This window comes from Alnus glutinosa, chromosome 2 (assembly GCF_958979055.1).
Source record: "Alnus glutinosa chromosome 2, dhAlnGlut1.1, whole genome shotgun sequence".
Taxonomy (NCBI): Eukaryota; Viridiplantae; Streptophyta; class Magnoliopsida; order Fagales; family Betulaceae; genus Alnus; species Alnus glutinosa.
In genome coordinates this window covers 35,927,791-35,951,033 of record NC_084887.1, presented here as the reverse complement: position 1 = coordinate 35,951,033, position 23,243 = coordinate 35,927,791, and the positions used below count along the sequence as shown (strand labels likewise).

Sequence of the window (23,243 nt, the reverse complement as noted above, 5' to 3'; positions counted from 1 at the left end):
GTTTAGGAGGCTAAAATATATTTAACCTTTCAAATAAATACATACCTAATATAGTGACCTCTAAGCCCCAGTGGCCACCAAGTTTTGATATTTGTTGTTGAATTTGCTTGAGTTTGATTCTAATCGAAACTGAACTCGTTAAGATTTTAGATTTATACCATTCGTATGTGTGGCTTATACTTAATGAGTGGGATGGCCATTATAATTTTAACCTTTTGGCATGGAGTCATCATGGATGCATGTAACTTGTTATCTGGAATCTATATGGATGGTACCAAGTGGACATCGAGCAACTACATACTAAGTGAGATCATGCTTGCACATGATCATACACCTTTTTAAAATATTAATTGATAATTAAATTCACATATTTTTTTTTATTATTATTTTAAACAGTTTTTTAGATCGAATATATTTTATATAGTATCAGAATAAAAGTTTTAGGTTCGAACCTTATATTTGTAAATTTACAATTTCTTATCAACTTAAATTTTTGAAATATTTAGTGATTTAATATACCTTATTTAAGCGGGCGTATTTTTTTTTTTAGTTAAACATAATGGAATGAAATTTGGACCATCAACTTTTATTACTAGAGATATCCTGTTGAAAAAATAACTGGACATAAGCCGGATCCAACCATAAAAACTTGTGTTCCTAAAAAAGAAAAATGGCCATACCCCATGTCTTTTGATTTTTCTAAACATTCAATTCAAATAAAACGTTGGAGAAAAATTATGCACGTTGGACTAATTTTATGAATGTAAAAATTAGGCTTTTAAAAATAGTAAATAAGTGAGACCTTTCAAGAATTTATATATGTTCTTTTTAAATGTAAATAATGAGACTTTCAATTTGTAATTACTTTTACTATAATTGAGGGCCTTAGTTAGAAACATTTATTAAAATTTTACCATATCAAAGTTAAAATTTGTTTAGGAAATAACGTCTATTGTACAATTATTAAGTGGTGACTTTAATTAAAGAATATTTTATTAACTTTTTATTATATTAAATTCTTAAAATGCTTTTTTGAACCTTAATATATATATATATATATATCCTTTATTTATTGTATAGTATTCATTAGTTGGGACCTAGGCGACCGCCTAAGTCACTTAAAGCTCGAGCCGTCCATGATGTTAATGCCTGTCTGAATTGGACCACTTCTATTGAAATTAAGCTTAGTGACTTTGGTAAGTGGCCTCGATCCTTTTCTTGGAAGCAATTAATGTTAGAGACAATGTCCTATATCTATGCATCTCATTTGACTAAAATCAAAGGAAGGTTATGATAAACTCATTGAATATATATATATATTTAGTAATTATCTCTAATTATTCTAATTTCCTTGTGGAGTGTGGGGATCGAAATGGCATTAGAGCAATGCGATATTTCAATATTTTCACTCTTCAAGGTTAGCTAGATGTCTGTTTTCACGTCTAGCCCATGTCTTTTGATTTGAGCTCCTCTCTAGGCAACTACCTTCGACCGGATCGGTGCAATAGGGCAACAAGCCCTATTTGTTTGGGGAAATGATATTTCGAGAACGTTTTACCGTCCTCCAGCAACCTCTTTTAATAAATTTTTATTTTTATTTTATTTTATTTTTTTTAAAAAAAAGCAATTTTTGATGTGACATCAAAAGTTGCTTTTTTATTAAAAAATTTATTTTTAATGAAAAAGGACGGGCAGGGACCGGCTGGTTTGCCCCTGCCTATCACTGCTCATTTGTTTGTTCAAGCGGTTCAAATAGATGCGGTCTAAGTACTTGCTCAGGTGAATAAGGTCTAAACAAACTCTCATTTGAACTGTCATATTACAATGCAATAGGACAAAATTATTGTAATGTTCTAAATCCGTACATTAAAGCTTTGCAAAAAGGCTCCATATAATAATTAGGGATGGATTTAGGGGGGCTCGGTATAGGCTATGCCCCACCTCAATTCCAAAAAAGAAAAAAATTATGTAATATATATATATATATATATATATATATATATATATATATATATATATATATATATATATATATATATATATATATATATATATATATATAAATAAAGTAAAAAATAAAAATTTAGCCTATTGACCATTACCAACAAATGTTTTTAGTGCTTAACCCTTGTCCATAAGAGCTTTTAGCTCCGTCCCTGATAATAATAATAATAAATGGAGAATTGATATGTTTGAGAACCGAAGATTTTGAAAATATTGCTAGAAAATACACGGGCATTGCCCTTTATATAGAAGTTATTGGTGCTCGAACATTGTATTTTGAACAATTTAGTTTCACATGTTATGGTGTCCCATAGGCTTTGGAGGGATGAGAGTGGCGTATAGTATCACTATTTTTAAAATCTTAAGATATGGAGTATAATTTAGTTTACCTACTAAACTATACATACTTAAAAGATCCAATATAATTATGGATGATATTATATTTAATATTTAATATATTTATTTTTTGCTAAGCAATATTTCTTAATTATGTATGTATGTTTGCTTGTGTTTCTTTTTCAATTTTAATTTGTTATGTTATATAAATCCGTCAAAGTCAATTCAAGTTTGATAAAACGTCCATGGTGGAAGGTGCGAGCCTGATTTTCATGGACCAACTGAATTAAAATATATAATAAAAAACATAATTATTCTAATTCTTATATATTCGTCTTTTTATTTATTATTATTATTATTATTTTGCTGACTATTCGTCTGTTTTTTTTGCTACCCATAAGATTCTTGTATTTATTAATTACATTGTTGGTGCTATTTATTATTTATATTGTCCCAACATTATTCACGAGGATTCGGGAACCGTCTTCGCTTAGCACTCCACCCACGTCACGTGAGATGGCTTGGTCAAAGTCAACTCACTCATTAATTTTTTTTTTTTTTAAAAAAAGCAGTCGAGTCACTTACGTCACAATATCAAATTTGATCAATATTTTTATTCTTTCTCCCTCTAAATAGCGTAACATTGATTAAACTTGGACGAGACTCGTATATAAATATAAAGCTAGAATAACTCTCTTTTACTACTAGGATTGTGATACACTAAAAATTATTTATTAATTTTTTTTTTTTTTTATATATATGTTAATCTAAAAATTAATTTTTACTATTACACTTTTAAATAAATTGTACGACAATTATATAACCGTTACTAAATATCATTTCTAATAAAACAAGAATAGAGAACATTGGACCATAAGTGCCCAAAATCAAACATGACACATCATTCAAGTACCTTTATCTTTTCCAGTAGCTGTTTAGTTTGACCAAATGTTTTCAAGGTAACATATGTAGCAAAATGTTTGAAACACTATCTTTTTTGTTATAATTTCATATAAATATAAGTGAGTTTATAATAAGCGAAATAATTAAGAGTATGTGCTTGATAAGTTAATATACTAATTAATTAAATTGACAAGTTCAAAAAGATTTTTTTGGAAAAACTATAGCACTACTCGTATATATACGCCGCAACTAGATCAGCTAAACTTACGACGCGTATAAAGAGCCCAACAATCCACATTATCCACTTATTGATATTCAAAAATTTGATGGTTCTAATGAAAGAGAATCAATAAGTTTTTTTTTTTTTTTTTTTTTCTTTTTAATACAAAGAGCTCCAAAGAATAGAATATTATATTGTTGCGAATTAAGAGCCATACATCAGAAGAAGGTGAGATAAGATTTTATAATTAACAATGGTGGCATCCCTCAAAAGATTTTGATACGTACAAAAAAAATTTGAGACATTCAAATTAAAATACTATTATGCGGAATGATTCAACCCTAGGTGATCCAAGTTTTCCAACTGCCCCTCTTTTTTTTTTTTAATTATTTTTTTCGGTTTTACTTTTATTTTTTTCAAATATATTCAATTTAATCATCTTTCCAAATAGAGAAATGCTAGAGCTCATTCTAGTGTCATTTTTAAGTTCTTATATGTTGACATGACACCCTACTTTTAATAAAAAAAAAAATTCAATTCGATTTCTCTCTTTTCTATTTTTATTAAAAATAAAAAGATCATATCAACGTAAAAAGACTCAAAAATAGTAAAAGAAATTTTAGCATTCTTCCAAATATATATTTCCAACTTTGAAGACGAAGCAGACTCCAACATGGATGGCCCGGCCCATATATACGGGCGTTTGCCAATCCAGGAAATTTTTATTCTATTTAATTACCAAACAACACTCTTTAAGTCTTATTCACTCGTCGCGAGAGAAAGAAGAAGAAAGAAAAATGAGTTCCAACTCTGTTACACAAGCTCACCATGTGGTTCTCTTTCCCTTCATGTCCAAAGGCCATACCATCCCAATCCTCCACCTAGCCCACCTCCTCCTCCGCCGCCGCCAAGCCGTCACTGTCTTCACCACCCCGGCAAACCGTCCGTTCATCGCTCAGTCCCTTGCTGACACTTCTGCCTCCATTGTCGACCTTCCCTTCCCTCAAAACGTAGCTGACAGTGACGTCCCAGCTGGCATCGAGAGCACCGACAAACTGCCCTCAATGTCCCTGTTCCATTCATTCGCAATCGCCACCAGGCTCATGCAGCCCGATTTCGAACGAGAGCTGGAGGCTCTTCCACGGGTCAGCTTCGTGGTCTCCGATTGGTTCCTTTGGTGGACTCTAGAGTCTGCCTCCACGTTCAACATCCCGCGGTTTGCATTCCATGGGATGAGCTATTACTCCAGGGCTTTGTCCTGGGATGTGGTTCGGAATCGGCTTCTCTTTGGACCCGAGTCAGACGATGAGTTGATAACAGTGCCCACTTTTCCATGGATCAAACTCACTAAAAATGACTTTGAACCGCAATTTAGGGAGCCGGAGCCAAAGGGTCAGGATTTTGAGTTCATTATGAATGCTGTAATATCAGAGACCAATAGCTACGGTATTATATTCAACAGTTTCCATGAGCTCGAGCCCTTGTTTGTTGATCATTGGAACCGTGAGGGTTTACCCAAGGCCTGGTCCGTGGGGCCTCTTTGCCTGGCTGACCCACCACAGGAACCCCACAGTAAGCCCGCATGGGTGCAGTGGCTGGACCAGAAGCTGGAGCAGCGGAACTCTGTTCTTTACGTAGCCTTTGGATCTCAGGCGGAGATTTCCCCTGCACAACTCAAAGAAATAGCAACTGGGTTGGAAGAATCCAATGTCAATTTCTTGTGGGTGATAAGAAAGAGCGAGTCGGAGATTTCGGAGGGGTTTGAAGAGAGAGTGAAAGACACAGGAATTGTAGTGAGAGAGTGGGTTGACCAAAGGGCGATTTTGATGCATGAGTGCGTGCAGGGGTTTCTAAGCCACTGTGGGTGGAATTCTGTTTTGGAGAGCATATGTGCCGGAGTGCCAATCCTGGCGTGGCCCATGCTGGCAGAGCAACCTTTGAATGCGAGAATGGTGGCGGAGGAGATAAAGGTGGGGCTGAGGGTTGAGACCGTTGATGGTTCAGTGAGAGGGTTTGTGAAGTGGGAGGGGTTAGAGAAAATGGTGAAGGAGTTGATGGAGGGAGAGATGGGGAAGGAGGTGAGGAAGAAGGTGAAGGAGTTTGCCATGATGGCCAAGAAGGCTGTGGACGACGGTGGATCGTCCTCCCGCACGATGGACTTACTCATTGATGAGCTACACATTAAGACAGGCCTTGTGTAACTCTCTCCGCCGGCCACCGCGGTGGGCTATAGAAGACAACTTTTTTGTTTTCTTTACATTTTTTTTTTTTTTTTTAATAATTAAGCTTAATCAGTGTGTAATCACAATTCAAAATATCAAAGTTGTGATTTGTCGTTGACAGGCCAAGCTCGAATGGAAGAATATCAAAGCAAGCCTATCAGCTTGGTCTGCTCGAATCAAAGCGGACCAAAGGGCTTTTTTTTTTTTTTTTTAAACGGTTTATGACGTCTCACGTCGCTTGCGAATGAGGATGTGTTTATATGTATAAATGCATTATTTATGACATAACGCGTTTTAAAGCCGTGATGGTCATGAACCTATCAGAACTCCGCAGTTAAGCGTGCTTCTACGAGAGCAATCTCAAGAGGGTGACCTCCTGAAAAATCTGGTTTTGAGAGCCAAAAGCGAATAATATTGTGTTGTCGGGGGTGAGTCGTTACAGTTTGGGAGCAAAATTTAAAGAAAATTTTTGGAGGGGCAAAAAAATAATTGTGGGAGAATTGTTGGAGGATAAAATGAGCTAGAAGACTACCTAAAAGTTATAAGAGTTACATTAATAACGAGGAGTTACGTGATATATAAATCATTTAAAATTCAAGAGTTTGTCTCGTGTAGTAAAAGATTGCTAAAAGTGTAGAGTCTTAACGAATGTACTTGTAACGTGTAATAACTTGCGAATTGCATGTGTTTTATTATAAATATAAGACAAATCCTCTTAATTCATTCATAGAAGCTACGCATAACAATATTTTTCATTCTTACATTAATGCTACAATAAAATTACAAGCAAGGCTAAGTGTGTGGCTATCATAAAGAGTGCAAAGTCTGAAATCACTTGCGGGTACTTTGATTTATGGGCAAATTTTTTCTTTTAAATTTGGTTAAAAATAATTAATCTAATTAATTATATTTTTTGTAGAGCATATAAAAAAATATACGTGAAAATAACTTACATTTTAAACCTATGTTAGTTTAGTAGATTAAATGAGAGCAAAAATAGTGGGTTGATGTTTGATAAAGGTTTTTGAGGTGAATATTTTGTTTTTAATAATAAAAAGAAGTGATTGATATGATATAAAGTAGAAATAAGTTTCGATTTTTTTTAAAAGAAAAGGAAAAAATGTTGTTAAAAAATAATTAATGTGATATAAAAAGTAAAAAGTAAAAAATAAAAAATAAAAAATTATTGATGTGATACAAAAAGTTTAATATTTTGAAGTTGATTTTTTTAATAATAAAGTGAAAGTGTTTGCCAAACAAACCCAATATTACAGCTCTGTATTGTGACTCCAGTTAGTAGTACGGGGCCATGAGAAATGCTATACTTCTCAAAATTTGTTCCCCAAATGAAATGTCACAATCTTATGGGATTGTGACAGATTTTTTTAAAATAATAAATTGCATAAGATTGTGACACATCATTTATAGAGCAATTTTTTTTAAAAAAAAAAATTTAAAAAATGTATCATTTATCGGGGCCGTATATCTTTTAACTAACCAAACGAGCTAGAGCAGTTAAAGCATTCCTAGTAACCTCACCAAAATAATTTGTTAGTTATTTTGGTAAGGCAATTTGGTGAAAACACGCAAAAATCATTTCCAACCTCACTACTCACCAACAATAGCGAGTACTATTCATTCACCAAATCATTAAAAAATATAAAAATTTGGTCATTTCTCTCTCTTTGTTTTTTTTTTTTTTTTTTCATTTTTTTTTCTTTCTTTCTCTTGTTTTGTTATGCAATGTTTTAGGCTGAAACTGTATTTTTATTTTCTCTTAGGCTACAATATTTTCACACTTTAGACATCTAACACCGTACAAATTACTTGTTCACATATTCCAACAAGATTTGTGGAATTGAAATGACATATTTGGGTAGCATTTTATTTTTGATTATTTTTTAAAAACATGTTTGGGTCGGTTTTTTAAATTCAAATTCTACTCAAGTTATATCAAACTTTTTTCATTTTTATCTCAGGTTCTCCAAACCATCAAAATATAATTTCAAAAAACAAAATTTTCTCAATATTCACAATTTTAAATATAGTAAAGAATAATATAATATAATACAATTTTTTTAAAACACGACCATTAGAATAAGACAAATATTCTAAAAATTTGATTGTTAAGAAAATACAAACATTCAAAAAAGATTAAATTGAAAAAAGAAAGAACGAAAAAATGAAAAAATCTTATTTAAATGGAATAATGATAGTAAATAGTTAAAATAATGAGGTTGCTGGGTGATCATTAAAAAACTGACTCACCATAGTAAAAACGAGTAATTTTTAACTATTTTGACTAAAAAAATTTAGTGTTCAGATCCTTCCCAATTTAAATGAACAGAAGAGGATCTTGTTACAGGACGTTGACTATATCTAAAATAATAATGCGTGCATGTTTATTATTAGAGACATGTTACATGCATATTATTTATATATTTTTGTATATTACTTTTTTAAATCAACTATTGGATTGATCCTACAAATCCAATGGTTAATTTAAAAAAGTGACGTAAAAAGGCTTGTTCAAAAATCATATATCATATTATTAACTCCTCATTAATAAACAACAGAGACAGAGAGGGAGATTTGTAATGACGTGAGTGAGTTGAATTCCTCGAGTCCGGCACATGTGGGCCCAAGCCGCCCAACTATATATATATTATTTTATTTTTTATTTTTATTCGATAAGAATATTTTTAAATTATTTATTTAAATTTTAAAAAATTCGAATAAGTAATTGTGAAAGACTAATGATATTTACTTGACCGGATAAATAATTGGACAGCCTAATTTGAAATTCTTAAGAAGTAACTAAGCCACTAATATTATTTTTCCTTCAAGAAAGCTAAGGCGGAACCACGTTGGAACATTTGTGGGGCCTTGAATTAGTCCCACAACTTTTTTTTAAAAAAAAATTAATACAAATTCTTTCAAAATTAACTTTTTACTCCAATTTTTTTTTTTTTTTTTTTTGAGTTAAAGACATATTTGGTACCTATAGTTTAAAAACTTTATATTTTGGTACATCAGTTTCATTTCGCTTTAAAGATGGTACATATGGTTTAAAAACTTTATTTTTTGGTACAATAGTTTCATTTCGCTTTAAAGATGGTACCTGGATTTTGGAAAAAGATTGACTTGGTACTTCTGTCTATTTTTCCATCCAAATTTTTACGGACTGCCACGTGTTAACAAATAAAGGTTGACACATGGCACAATAAAAAAATAAAAATAAAAATCTTTAAAAATTAATTAAAAAATTGAAATTAATAAAACTTAAAAAAAAATAAAAAAATTATTATTTTTTTTTTTAAAAATAAAAATTGTCGCTTTGGGCAAAATTGGGGTGATTAGCCTTCCCCATTTTGGGCAAGGGGACACTCTGACTCTGCCACCTCTGTGGCCTTTGTAGAAAGAAAGAATATATATATACCACCCCCATTTTGCCCAAAAACCATCATTTTTTTAAAAAAGTTTTTAATATATTTATTTTTTTAAGATACGTAACAGTCCGTTAAAATTTGGACTAAAAAATAGACGTTGATATTAAGTCAGTATTTTTTCAAAACTCAGATATTATTTGTGAAGCAAAATGAAACTGAAGTACCAAAAAAATAAAATTTTTAAACCATAAGTCCTAAATATGTCTTTAATTTAATTTAATTTAATTTTTTTTTGCAAAGTTGGTCCACCAAATGCCCCCATTTTTTTCGCAAGTACTGATTTTAATTTTTTTTTCGCTAGTTTCCTGCTCTAGCACCTCGAGAAAAGCATTAAGTAGTTCAAAGATTTGATACACGTGATAATAGTAGTATATGGGTCGTTGTTTTATAGCCAACAAACATTGTTCTGGGGACAAACTTTGAAGCCAAGCTCTCAGACTTTTCCCTGATTTTTCTGATATATATTTGATGATAATGGTTGATTTGTAATTGTGATAATGGTGATTGGTGATTTGAATGGTTAAACCGAATGGTAATTAAAATGATGGAATGTATTGTGTAAAGAGATAAACTTTAGCCATTTTCATGGCAGACGTGTAAGATGAATTGAATTTAAACAGTGAAGAGGCTGACCTGGATTATCAAAACTTGTCACATAACATACAAGCTGTAGGCAAAGTATGCTCTTTGCTCATGCATAGATAATTCTATAATTCTTCACACTTATATCTAGAAATTACACTCATATCATTACTCAATTTACTCTTATCAAATTATGGCTAATTCAGTTAATGGGCCTCTATCTAGCCCAGTTAGTGGAACTCTAATTGCATATATTCCTTGGGCTTCCATAAAAAAAAAAAAATGCAAAACATTTGATTAGGTGTATGGGCCTGTACTGCATATATGGATTGGGCTTTGAGATTTAAATAAAATAAAGATGGACAATGTTTCAATATGAAACGTGGTCAAAGACTCAAAGCACGACTAATTTTTTAAATGTTTTCTTTGTGTTCTTCTTGTCTCATTTTAAAAATAATGTAGGTTTTAAAATCACAATCGGATCAAAATTTAATAGTGATATAACACAAATCAAATAGTAATTTAAAAGATACATTATTTTTGAAGAAACGCAAGGAAAACTTTTAGAATTATTCGAGCAGAAGACGTAAGAATTCTTTGGTTCCAAATACTTGAAATAGTTATAGTAGAAGACATACAAATCACGGACATAATGTATTGGAAAATGCTTGAGGTGCTTTTGTTAATTACAATTTTTCTTACAAACTGGTGTGACTGCATGTAGTTGTAAAATGATTAAGAATATATGATTGATAAATCAACTAATAATTAGTTAATTTGATAAATAAAATTATTTAGTTCGGCATTTCACTAATTATATACTACTGACATCATTTTTCACTTTGTAAGGGAACTTATATTAAAAGTTAAAGTGAATGAATTTTGATATGTCTAAAATTAGGGAGACAAAGATGATATATATGATTGGCTCTTGAAATTTCAATTGGACCATTTGGGAAGAAAAATGTCAGCCTGTGGCTTCCACTTTTGCCCATGACCTTCTAGTTATTGGCCCATAAAAATAGGCAACCATAAATAATGGTAAAATTTTCCTTTAAATTAGGTTGGAATAAATTTATTCAACCTAATTTATTAAATTGAGCATGCGGTTCTCAAATGCATGTAATTAAGAATCACATGTTTTCTTAAAAATGTATGTGACAATCATATGTCAGTTTAATATATATATTAAAAATACTAGTAACAGCTTCTCTTAGATATTCTTTAATTTTAGGAAACCACGCTACATTTTGGTTTCATATTCAAATAAACTTCAAAATAGCTTCTTTTATCTTTTTTCTATGGTCTATAAATTTAAATATTATTTCAATTCAATGCCATGAGAAAGAGAGAGAGAGAGAGAGAGAAAAGTTAAAACTTTTTAAAAATTAAAAATTAAATAATAATAATAATAATAATAATAATAAAGATAAGGGAAGTTTAGTCTTACCCAAGATCCTTTGGCTTTCCCTTGGTCTAGTAAACACCAAAAGAGTTTGCTCTCTACTGCATATAAATTTTTTAGGAATTTTTCTTACATTCAAAGAAAATCATGAAATTTAAAGAGTCTTCAGATGACCATTATACAACATAATTTACAGGATAATTTTCAAGATTTTGGCCAAGAGGTTCAAATGATCAGTCGTTTTCTTTGTAGACAAAAAAGAAGAAGAAGAAAAAAAAAATTTGGAGGTGCATGCGCATGCAGCCATGCAGGACCAAAATAAAAGTAATTGGAGACAATTTTTTCTCACGTGCTTTTTGAAAGCTTCCAACTTTCTCAAGTGCTTCGGTTCGGGGATCGATGACACATAAATTCTTATAGCGTGTACGATTCATATGGATACATACATAGACATATATTCTTATAGCGTGTACGATTCATATGGATACATTCATAGTATAGTGACCTCTAAGCCCTTGTGGCCACCAGGTTTTGATGTATTTGCTGTTGGATTTGCTTGAGTCATATTGATTCTAATTGAAATTGAGCCCGTTAAGATTTGTAGCCATTCGTATGTATCATGTATGTGTGGCTTATACTTCATGAGGGCCGGGGGATGGCCAATTGGCCACTATAATTTTAACCTTTTGGCATGGAGTCATGCAACTTGTAATATGGAATCTATATGGATGTGGTACCAAATGGATATGGAGAACAACTACGTACCAAGTGAGTTCATGTTTGCACATGATATATCTTTTAAAATATTAATTGATAATTAAGTCACAATTTTTCTTTTAGTTTAAACACTTTTTAGAAAATATTTTATATGGTATCATAACAAAAGTTTTAGGTTCGAACTTTCTATTTTATAATTTCTTATCAAGTTAAAATTTTGAAATATTTAGTGATTTAATACACCTTATTTAAGCGGTTGTATTTTTTTTTTTTAGTGGAAGTATGAAATCTGGACTGCCAACTTTTATTACCAGAGATATCTTGTTAAAAAAACAACTGAAAGTTCATATGCATAGGTCCCACCAATGTGTCTTGTTGTACACCTTTATATTGTACAACTAACACATCATCAAAGGCCAAATAAAATGTAGCCCGCTCCACCAATGTGAGATGACTTGGTCAAAGTCAACTCAATCGTTATTAAAAAAAAAACAGTCAAGTCACTCAAGTCACAATATCAAATTTGATCAATATTTTTATTCTTTCTCCTTCCAAATTAAGAGTGTAACATTGACGAAACTCGGATGAGACTCGTATATAAAGTAGAAATAATTGTGTTTATTATTACGATTGACATACAATTAGGAGATGATTTGATAATGAAAATTTTTTATTACTATTATTTTTTTATAAATGTTAATCTAAAAATTAATTTTTATTACTACACCATCAAATCATATGACAATTATATAACAGTTACTACAATTACTAAATATCATTGCTAATAAAACAATAGCAGAGAACATTGGACCTTAAGTGCCCAAAATCAAACATGGCACCTCATTCAAGTACCTTCATCTTTTCGAATTCCTGTTTAGTTTGACCAAATGCTTTCAAGGTAATATATGTAGCAAAATGTTTGAAATACTATCATTTTTATTATAATTTTCATATAAATATAAGCGAGAGTTTATAATAAGCGAAATAATTAAGAGTATATGCTTGATAAGTTAATATACTAATTAATTAAATTGACAAGTTAAAACCGATTTTATTTTATTTTATTTATTATTATTTTTTTTTTAAAAAAAAAACACTAGGTTACTCCTAGCATCACTTGTATATGTATACCGCAACTAGATCGGCTAAACATACCACGTATCAAGTGCCCAACAATCCACCTATTGATATTAAAAATTTTGATGGGTCCAATGAAATTCAGAGAATCAATAGGTTCTCTTTTTGGATCGATTTTTTTTTTTTATTTTTTTTTTATTTTTTATTTTTTATTTTTTTTTTTATTTTTTATTTTTCCTTGGAATAACTTCACAAAAAGTGTATCTTTTTACGCCGTTTTGAGATAAGGGTACTAAACTAGCAAACGTCTTAAATTAAGGTATCCCTGTACCTATTTATTTGATAATTTTTATAATTTTTTTCAAACAAAATAAATACAGGGATATTTTGCGATTTTTTGCAAGATTTAACAGCAAATCCTAATTGAGTACCTTTAAGTGAGACGTTTGGAAACTTTGATATTCCAGTTTGAGACGTTTGTTAGTTTAGTACTCTTATCTCAAAACGGCATATAATTCAATACCATTTTGTGAACTTATCCAATTTTTTCTTTTTAATGCAAATAGCTCCAAAGAATAGAGTATTATATTGTGGGATAATTGCACCGTTGGTCCATGTGGTATACCATAATTATTTTTCACTCCCTATAGTTAAAAAAGTTCATGGAGGTCCTTGTGGTTTCGATAATTACAAATCGATCCCTACAGTCAAATTCCGTTAAAAATTTTAACAGATTCCGTCAAATGCCACGTGTCACCAATAAGATGGCGACACGTATCCATCTTAATAAAAAAAAAAACAAAGAAAAAGAAGAAAAAAAAAAGGGCAGCAAACGGGTGACTAGGGGTGGCCCGATGGCCACCCCCGGCCACTCAAGTGACCGCGCGCCACCCCAGGCGGCCTTTGGGGGTGGCGTGCGTCCACCCCTAGTGGCCGGGGTGGCCATCGGGCCACCCCTAATAGATCTAGGGGTGGCCGTGTGCCACCCCCGGCCACTGGGGTGGCCTCGCGCCACCCTAGGCGGCCTCTGGGTGTGGCCATCGAGCCACCCTTAGAAGATCTAGGGGTAGCCCGAAGGCCACCCCCAATGGCCTGGGGGTGGCAGCGCGCTACCCCCTTGCCACATTTTTTCTTTTAAAAAAAATAAGTATTTTTTAATAAATTTATATTATTTTATTAAGATGAACACGTCAGCGCCACGTGTTGCCAATAAGATGGTGACACGTGGCTCTAATGTGGCATTTGACGGAATCTGTTAAAATTTTTAACGAAATTTAACTGTAGAGATCGATTTGTAATTATTGCTAACCACAAGGACCTCTCATGAACTTTTTAAACCATAGAGAGTGAAAAATAATTATGACATACTATAGAGACCAACGGTACAATTATCCCTTATATATATTATTGCGAATTAAGAGCCATACACCAGAAGGTGAGATAAGATTTTATAATTAACAATGGTGTCATCCCTCAAAAGATTTTGAACCGTCTTTTTTTTTTTTAATTATTATTTTCAGTTTTACTTTTATTTTTCTCAAATATATTCAATTTAATCACCTTTCCAAATATATATTTCCAACTTCCAGTAGGAAGCAGACGCCGACATGGGTGGCCCGGCCCATATATAAGGGCGTTTACTAAGCCAGAAAATTTACCAAACAACACTCTCTAAGTCTTATTCACTCGTCGCGAGAGAAAGAAGAAGAAGAAAGAGAAATGAGTTCCAACTCTGATTCACAAGGTCACCATGTGGTTCTCTTTCCCTTCATGTCCAAAGGCCATACCGTCCCAATCCTCCACCTAGCCCACCTCCTCCTCCGCCGCCGCCACGCCGTCACTGTCTTCACCACCCCGGCAAACCGTCCGTTCATCGCTCAGTCCCTTGCTGACACTTCTGCCTCCATTGTCGACCTTCCCTTCCCTCAAAACGTGGCTGACAGTGACGTCCCAGCAGGCATCGAGAGCACCGACAAACTGCCCTCAATGTCCCTGTTCTATTCATTTGCAATCGCCACCAAGCTCATGCAGCCCGATTTCGAACGGGCGCTGGAGGCTCTTCCACGTGTCAGCTTCGTGGTCTCCGATTGGTTCCTCTGGTGGACCCTAGAGTCTGCCTCCACGTTCAACATCCCGCGGTTTGTATTCGATGGTATGAGCTATTACTCCAAGGCTGTGTCCAGGGATGTGGGTCGGAATCGGCTTCTCTTTGGACCCGAGTCAGACGATGAGTTGATAACAGTGCCCGCTTTTCCATGGATCAAACTCACTAAAAATGACTTCGAACCGAAATGGAGGGAGCCGGAGCCAAAGGGTCAGGATTTTGAGTTCATTATGAATGTTGTAATATCAGAGACCAATAGCTACGGTATTATATTCAACAGTTTCCATGAGCTCGAGCCCTTGTTTGTTGATCATTGGAACCGTGAGGGTTTACCCAAGGCCTGGTCCGTGGGGCCTCTTTGCCTGGCTGACCCACCAAATGAACCCCACAGTAAGCCCGCATGGGTGCAGTGGCTGGACCAGAAGCTGGAGCAGGGGAACTCTGTTCTTTACGTAGCCTTTGGATCTCAGGCGGAGATTTCCCCTGCACAACTCAAAGAAATAGCAACTGGGTTGGAAGAATCCAAAGTCAATTTCTTGTGGGTGATAAGAAAGAGCGAGTCGGAGATTTCGGAGGGGTTTGAAGAGAGAGTGAAAGACAGAGGAATTGTGGTGAGAGAGTGGGTTGACCAAAGGGGGATTTTGATGCATGAGTGCGTGCAGGGGTTTCTAAGCCACTGTGGGTGGAATTCTGTTTTGGAGAGCATATGTGCCGGAGTGCCAATCCTGGCGTGGCCCATGCTGGCAGAGCAACCTTTGAATGCGAGAATGGTGGCGGAGGAGATAAAGGTGGGGCTGAGGGTTGAGACCGTTGATGGTTCAGTGAGAGGGTTTGTGAAGTGGGAGGGGTTAGAGAAAATGGTGAAGGAGTTGATGGAGGGAGAGATGGGGAAGGAGGTGAGGAAGAAGGTGAAGGAGTTTGCCGTGATGGCCAAGAAGGCTGTGGACGACGGTGGATCGTCCTCCCGCACGATGGACTTACTCATTGATGAGCTACACATTAAGGCAGGCCTTGTGTAACTCTCTCTGCCAGCGCGGTGGGCTATCGAAGACAACTTTTTTGTTTTCTTTAATGGATCCGGCTTCCATGCTGTTGAGATAAGTACCGGATATCTGCTGTAAAATAAATAAACGGTCAAGATTCATCTCCAACATATTTTAACTCAAACGACGTCCCAGAGAAACATTTAATGAAACACACCTTAACGCCGTTTCAAAGGGAAGGAAAAAATACATCGACGTTGTTCTACACAACCCAAACATAGCCACGGATGAAGCTGCAACTTCATGCTTCACGTCCTTCGTCAACAGAGCTTTTCACGGAATTTTCTTCCTTATTTACAGAAGCATTCACTTACTTACACCCACCAAAAAGCCCTTAATACTTGTTTTCGTTTTGAACAACGGATCAATGACTAACTCAAACATGTCTACCTCTTTAATACTTGTAAGCAATTCATTGACACTGAAAAACTTTGCTTTACCAAGCCCAAAAATTATACTCTCTGTTTTTCGTTTTTCACTTTAATAAGTATTTAACACAAGCCCATCACAAAGAAAAAGGAAACGAAGGAGATAATGATAAAAATTAAAATATAACAAACTTCAATTTGACGGAATCTACATAAACGGAAGTGTCGCCATTTTATTGGCGACACGTGTCGCAAACGTGGAATTTGACGGAATCTGTTAAAAATTTTAACAGAATTTGATGCCAGGGATCGATTTGTAATTATTGCATACCACGAGGACCTCCTATGAACTTTTTAAACCATATGGAGTAATAAATAATTATGGCATACCACAGGGACCAACGGTGCAATTATTCCTTTTTTTTAAGTGCACAGTATTCCTATAATGCATCAAGTTGGACGTTCGATTCTTGGTGCCTTTTGTTTTTTTTTGTTTTTTTTTTTCTTCTTTCGCTTCTTCCTCAACATTCATTCACCAAAATAGGGAGGAGCTCGCTTCTTCCTTTCGCCATTACTCTCCATCTGCACTCATACTACCCCATCTTCACCTCCACCTCCGCCACTGCATACCACGCGTCCACCATTACTGCATCGTCGGTGCCCTGGGACGGAGCCGACAGATCTCTCTCTTAGCTCAAATTACCCACAACAAGGCACTTTCGTTTGTCTTTTCCATCTTCATTTTCGTGATTTACATAATCTGCTTTTATGATATTGGTGCCATGAATCATGCCGCCTATGCTCGTTCTTAATCTACATAAACGCAATCTCACGTCGATTTTCTAGGTCTTTCGAGAACATAAAGACCCCATTTCTCCAACCCTTCTCTTTTCTCCCTAAACTACGCGAAACCCTCTAGTCGTGACCTGAATCGGCGTCGTTGAATGCCAAATTGGGCAACAAAGCCGAAGAAGCCTTATCCTGACAGTGAACAATAATGCTCATGTTTGCTGTATATTTCTTTGTTGTTGGGTTCTGATTTTTCCTTAGCAATTTGCTTTTGCTTGTTTTTATTTGGGTAAAAATTGTCCAATGGAGTTTTAGTGATGAAGATGTCTTTGGTCCAAGGGATTGCTCCTAGAAGGAATTCAACGACAATTAATATAGGAGTGTTGATGGAACCTATTGGTCATGAATGTGTAAATAATGTGACATACACAGTTGGTTTTCTTGTTCAAAGGGCTTAGAGTTGGATTAGCCAGATACTATAACTATTACATTTTTTTTAGGATCGTGGTTATTGTCATTACTCTTATTATTTCTATCTTTAGTATTGCTATTATCTACATTATTCTTATGATGTAGTTTAGACTAGTTAAAACAACTTGTATAATGATGGGCTATTTACTTGGTTAATTGTTTTAAGTTGTAATTGATTGTACTGTGACACTAGAGGAGTAGGCAGTTTAGTGTGTACTGTTTCTATACATGGATTCAATGTATATATTGTCTTATGAGGTACTGAAGCATCAGAGTTAGTTTTCTTGATATGATAAGCATTTATATGACTGCATATTGTGGTTTTCTTGTTCTCTTTCTAGGGTGAGTGGGTCTTGCCATGAGATATATATATAACTGGTTCTCTATATTGGAGAAGGCATATGCCAAATTGCATGGTTCTTTTGAGGCATTAGAAGGCGGGCTTGTTCAGGATGCTCTTGTGGACCTCATTTTTTTTTTAGATGAATACTTGCGGACCTCATTGGTGGTGCTGACGAGGAAATTGACATGAGAAGTGCCCAAGCCCAGATTGATCTTGCAAGTGGTAGACCACTACCTCTGGCACAAGATGGGGGGGTATGTGCATGTTCATGCATTTATGTGTCATTTTGGTATAATAGCAATATATATATATTTTAATGAATAAGTTTTTTTATTCATATCTACTTAGAGAAAGGTTTTAGTTGATGGGTGGAATGACTGTCTATGACGTATGTTAAGGAGGAAGCATAGTCAGCAGCCACATCAGCAAATCCGTCTGAGATATCTTCATCAGCAACATTTGTACCACGGAAAATGATCAAAATACTCACAATGCACAACACCAAGGCACATTGGGGTAGGGCCTACACATTGGGTCCCACCCCAATGTGCCTTAGTGTTGTGCCATTGTTATGCACAAAGAGTGTAAGGATCACTCCCTTTGTACCACATCAGCTTGGTTCAAATATTGTAGCAAAGGTGCCAATTTGATAATATTATGCAGAAGAATTTTCCACAACAACTACACATTTGGCTTGTGTGCGTCATCGCATTAATTCAAACTCTTTAAGAGTTATCTCCGGCCTCAAGACTTATCAACACAAGCACTGAAGATAGAGATAAAGAGGAAGATAGCATAAGATGGCATTTTATCTTTGCAATTGCAGTAACTATATATATCAAAGCTTTCTTGATTGTATTGTTAACACTTATCACATACTCTGTAATTATCTATTTATACTAAATAAGAATGGCAGAATGCAATAGAAAATTCATTTTGCCAAAATCTAATTCAATTTATTAATTACTACTATCTCAATTTGTGTACTAATGTATGTTGGGGTAATGCTAAAAATCTTTTTTTTTTTTTTTGTCAAAATTTAATAGTGATCCATTACAAAGCCAATGATAATTTTGAAAGCAACATCAACTTTAAGGGGATAAAAAGAAGACAAAAAATTGGTTCTTAGCATTGCTCCTATAAAAAGAAGACAAATCTAATGACATAAATTTGACAAAATTTTGTTTGCAAATCACCCAATAAATGGAAAAAAACCAAAAACAAAAAATTGAAAACAAAAAGTATATTGAAACACCAAACAGTTTTTGTAACGACCCACTCCCAATGACACAATACTGTCCGCTTTTGGCTCCCCATATCAGACTTCCCAGGAGGTCACCCATCCTGGGATTGCTCTCGCAGCAGCACGCTTAACTGCGGAGTTCTGATCGGTTCATGGCCATCACGGCTTTAAAACGCGTTGTGTCATATAGGGTGCATTTATACATATAAGCACATCCTCATTCCCAGGCGATATGGGACGTCACAATCACCCCCCCTTGGGACCCAGCGTCCTCGCTGGCGACCCTCATGGGATCACTCCATTCTTGGCATCCCAGCGAGTGCCCGCCGGCAACCCTCTCGGGCTTGTGCACGCTCCCACCATCTCAGGCTGGGCAATGGCTCTGATACCATTTGTAACGACCCACTCCCAATGACACAATACTGTCCGCTTTTGGCTCCCCATATCAGACTTCCCAGGAGGTCACCCATCCTGGGATTGCTCTCGCAGCAGCACGCTTAACTGCGGAGTTCTGATCGGTTCATGGCCATCACGGCTTTAAAACGCGTTGTGTCATATAGGGTGCATTTATACATATAAGCACATCCTCATTCCCAGGCGATATGGGACGTCACAGTTTTCTATTTTCTTCTTAAGTGAAAACTGTTTTAAAAACAATTGTCCAAACGCCTTAGATGCTGTTTTTGGTTTTCAAAAACTATTTTCGAAAACAATTTGCCAAACACTTTTTTAACGAAAAAACAACAAAAAACGATTTTTTGTTTTTGTTCTCGAAAACAATTCTCAAAAACAAAAACAAAAACCGGTTTGTGTACTCAATTTTCGTCTAATTTTTAGTGAAAAGTGTCAAATGCCACATCAGTATCAAATGCCACATCGGTATCAATTAGATTATGATGTGTTACCCATAATAAAAATTTATAAATATATAAAATCAAAATTACAAGAAAAAAGTGGTCTAAGCTACTCCATTTGGCCAAATGGTTTGTGATGACCCTTTTTTTTTTTTTTTTTTTTAAAACATATATAAATGGATCTTCATAGTGGCATGACTACTTGTCGCTCAGCCAACATAACGTACACGTTCCATAACATGTACCTGATATTCAGAGTTACATCTAACACAGCGGAATATAAATATCAATGTGTAGCGGAACACATATCAAAAGCGGAAATACATCTAATACATAACTGTTATCAACAACAAGAGCCATTTACATGTCTAATTGATTAAGCTTATAAAACCTTTTTACTATAATTACATACCAAAATACAGGCTCAACAAATACGTTTACCACGTAGGACACGAGCCATAAATAAAATACAAAAAATACAGACTACCCATGAGTCCGTGATTTATGACTGTCGCGATGAGCTCCAATCATAGCATCCCATACGCTAGGTGGACGAGTCAATATCTATATCCGCAGAACCTGCAACCAAAGCATTAATGTATGTACGGTTACGGGGGTTGCCGCATCCGTATAGGTGGAATTATGAGCCCACCGCCTTAACATAAATAATTACACTAAGACCTCAGAGGTATACTATTCACTGAGTTTTCGAGACTATAACAGCTACCAATTTTATAAACTTTTATTTGAAAAGCCCCATAGCTGATATAACACACACCGACTAATAGAAAACATTTAAAGCATATTATGTAGCTGCGAATATATATAGAAGTTCCAGTCATCCCACCTTGGAAACAACTACATATCTTCTCATCTACTATAAAACTATGGTATTTTGTGGCTCAAATGTACAAAGAAACAATATTGCCAGATGTGATAACTTCATATCAAAAGACACTTACATTACCCAATCCAGTAGCGTACAGTTTAGGTACATCAAGCATAAAATAATGGTGGCTCAAATGTACAAAGAAACAACATTGCTAGATGTGATAAATTCATGTCAAAAGACACTTACATTACCCAATCCAGTAGCGTACAGTCTAGGTACATCAAGCATAAAACAATGATGGCTCAAATGTACAAAGAAACAGCATTGCCAGATGTGATAACTTCATGTCAAAAGACACTTACATTACCCAATCCTGTAGCGTACAGTCTAGGTACATCAAGCATAAAACAATGGCATCTTACTCAGCAATACAAAGAAACAGCATTGCTAGATATAGGTAACTTCATGTCAAGAGACACTTACATTACTCAATCCAGTAGCGTACAATCTCGGTATACTAAAGCTCGATGCCTTTAAATCATGCAAATAGAAATATACATATAATAAAAACAGTACTCACTGACACACTATACTATATGTATGCACATGCTTGTATCATGAGCCGAGGCTCGAGTAACATAGAGTCGAAACTCACATTAACATTGAATCATCACTTCCTTTAACATAGGGTCGTCACCCACATTATCATAGAATCTTCATCTCATTAACATAGAGTCGTAACTCAAGACTGTGCAATTAAGCACGCAATGCATCATGTCCCCCCCTTTATAACTCACACTAAAAACTCAATCATTTACAATGCAATCCTAGTCTACGAAAATCCCCATCCATATCCTAGAGTCACACCATTTATTCAAACTCCATATATCATATACATACTTCAACATCATCATAATTTCAAGATATTCAAAAGTACTCAAATCATCTAAAACAGTTATATTCAACATACAGTTAGTTCATTTTTATAAAACAACATATATATTTTGCAAATCCCTAATACATAAAAATAATAGTTTCTCAGTGAGTAGAATACTCACCTTGGCTGCGCGGATATTAAGCACTAGGTCTCCTAGACATCACCATGCAATGCATTACTGTAAAAACAATACATTGCACATTATTGACAACTTCTAATATTGGACTCACATTTAGCTCTTAAATTGCTCAAGATCAAACCCATTGAAAACCCATAATATTTTTAGGGTTCTCAAATATTTACCAATAATCCTAGACACTAGCTAAACTCAATTAACACTAACTCAAAATATTCACTACGAGTTAGATATTAAAATCATCATTTAATTATTTACCTATAATATTAATTATTAACCCGTAATTAATTTCACTAACCCGTGAATTATTTTCACTAACACTTTTAATAATAATATTAGCCCTAAAATTATATTCACTAATCTCTAAATATTTTCTCACTAACATTTTCTCAATATCATTAACTCTAATATTATGTTCATAAATCTTTTTACATCAATTACTAACATTTTAACATAATTTAACTATCTAAATTTTAATCACTTAAAAACCTCCAAATTAATTTAACCTATCAAATTAGGGTTGCTAAACTTTAAATCATAATTTATAAAACACTACCCTAAACACAATATTATTAACCCAATAGCTTCTATTAAGGGTTTATAACATAAAAACTCAATTAAAATTAAATACCCAAAAGTTAGGATTTGAAGAAACTCACCAAAAATTCTACCAAATGTAAATCCAACACTTGGAGAGTGTTTAGCCAGCTCCTTATAACAAATCCTAAGAACACATAAAATTAAACTCATATATCTTTAGATTTAATCTAAAATCTCAAAGACCAAGAATTTGTGAAAATACCTCAAACCAATCTGTAGAAACGTAGATCGGGCTTCGTAGATCACGTTACCGAAGTCGGATTTGAGTTTGGACGATTGGATCTTCGTAGATCAAAGATTTTCTAGGAAAAATCCTCCCCCACCCTTTTCCTTCCTATCTCTCAGGTCTAAACTCTGAAGGCCCTTTCCTTTTTTTTTTTTTTTTTTTCTTTGTTGCTTTTATTCTTTTGTGAAGGGCCACTTGGCCCTTCATTTTTTCTTTTCGCCCCACATGTTGCATATATATACACCATAAAGGGGCGGAAGAGCACGGAATAAAGGAGGTCAACTGAGACCTAAGAAAGTTGCTGTGTGTGTGTGTGTGTGTATGAGGGAGAAGGGGAAGGCGGTATGAACTTGCCAACAGGGGATGCAAGTAATGATAGTAA

At 34.5% G+C, this 23,243-nt stretch overlaps 2 protein-coding genes across 2 annotated transcripts; both read left to right on the top strand.

Moving 5' to 3' along the window:
* The first annotated feature begins 4,249 nt into the window (after positions 1–4,249).
* Positions 4,250–5,800, top strand: LOC133861546 (UDP-glycosyltransferase 90A1-like). Its single transcript, XM_062297330.1, has one exon. It carries the CDS (start codon positions 4,261–4,263, stop codon positions 5,662–5,664), a length of 1,404 nt encoding a protein of 467 aa, XP_062153314.1. The 5' UTR covers positions 4,250–4,260; the 3' UTR covers positions 5,665–5,800.
* Positions 5,801–14,562: 8,762 nt separating this feature from the next.
* LOC133860162 (UDP-glycosyltransferase 90A1-like) lies at positions 14,563–16,267 on the top strand. The gene has a single exon (XM_062295824.1). The coding sequence runs from the start codon at positions 14,635–14,637 to the stop codon at positions 16,036–16,038; it is 1,404 nt and encodes a 467-aa protein (XP_062151808.1). The 5' UTR covers positions 14,563–14,634; the 3' UTR covers positions 16,039–16,267.
* The last annotated feature ends 6,976 nt before the right edge of the window (positions 16,268–23,243 follow it).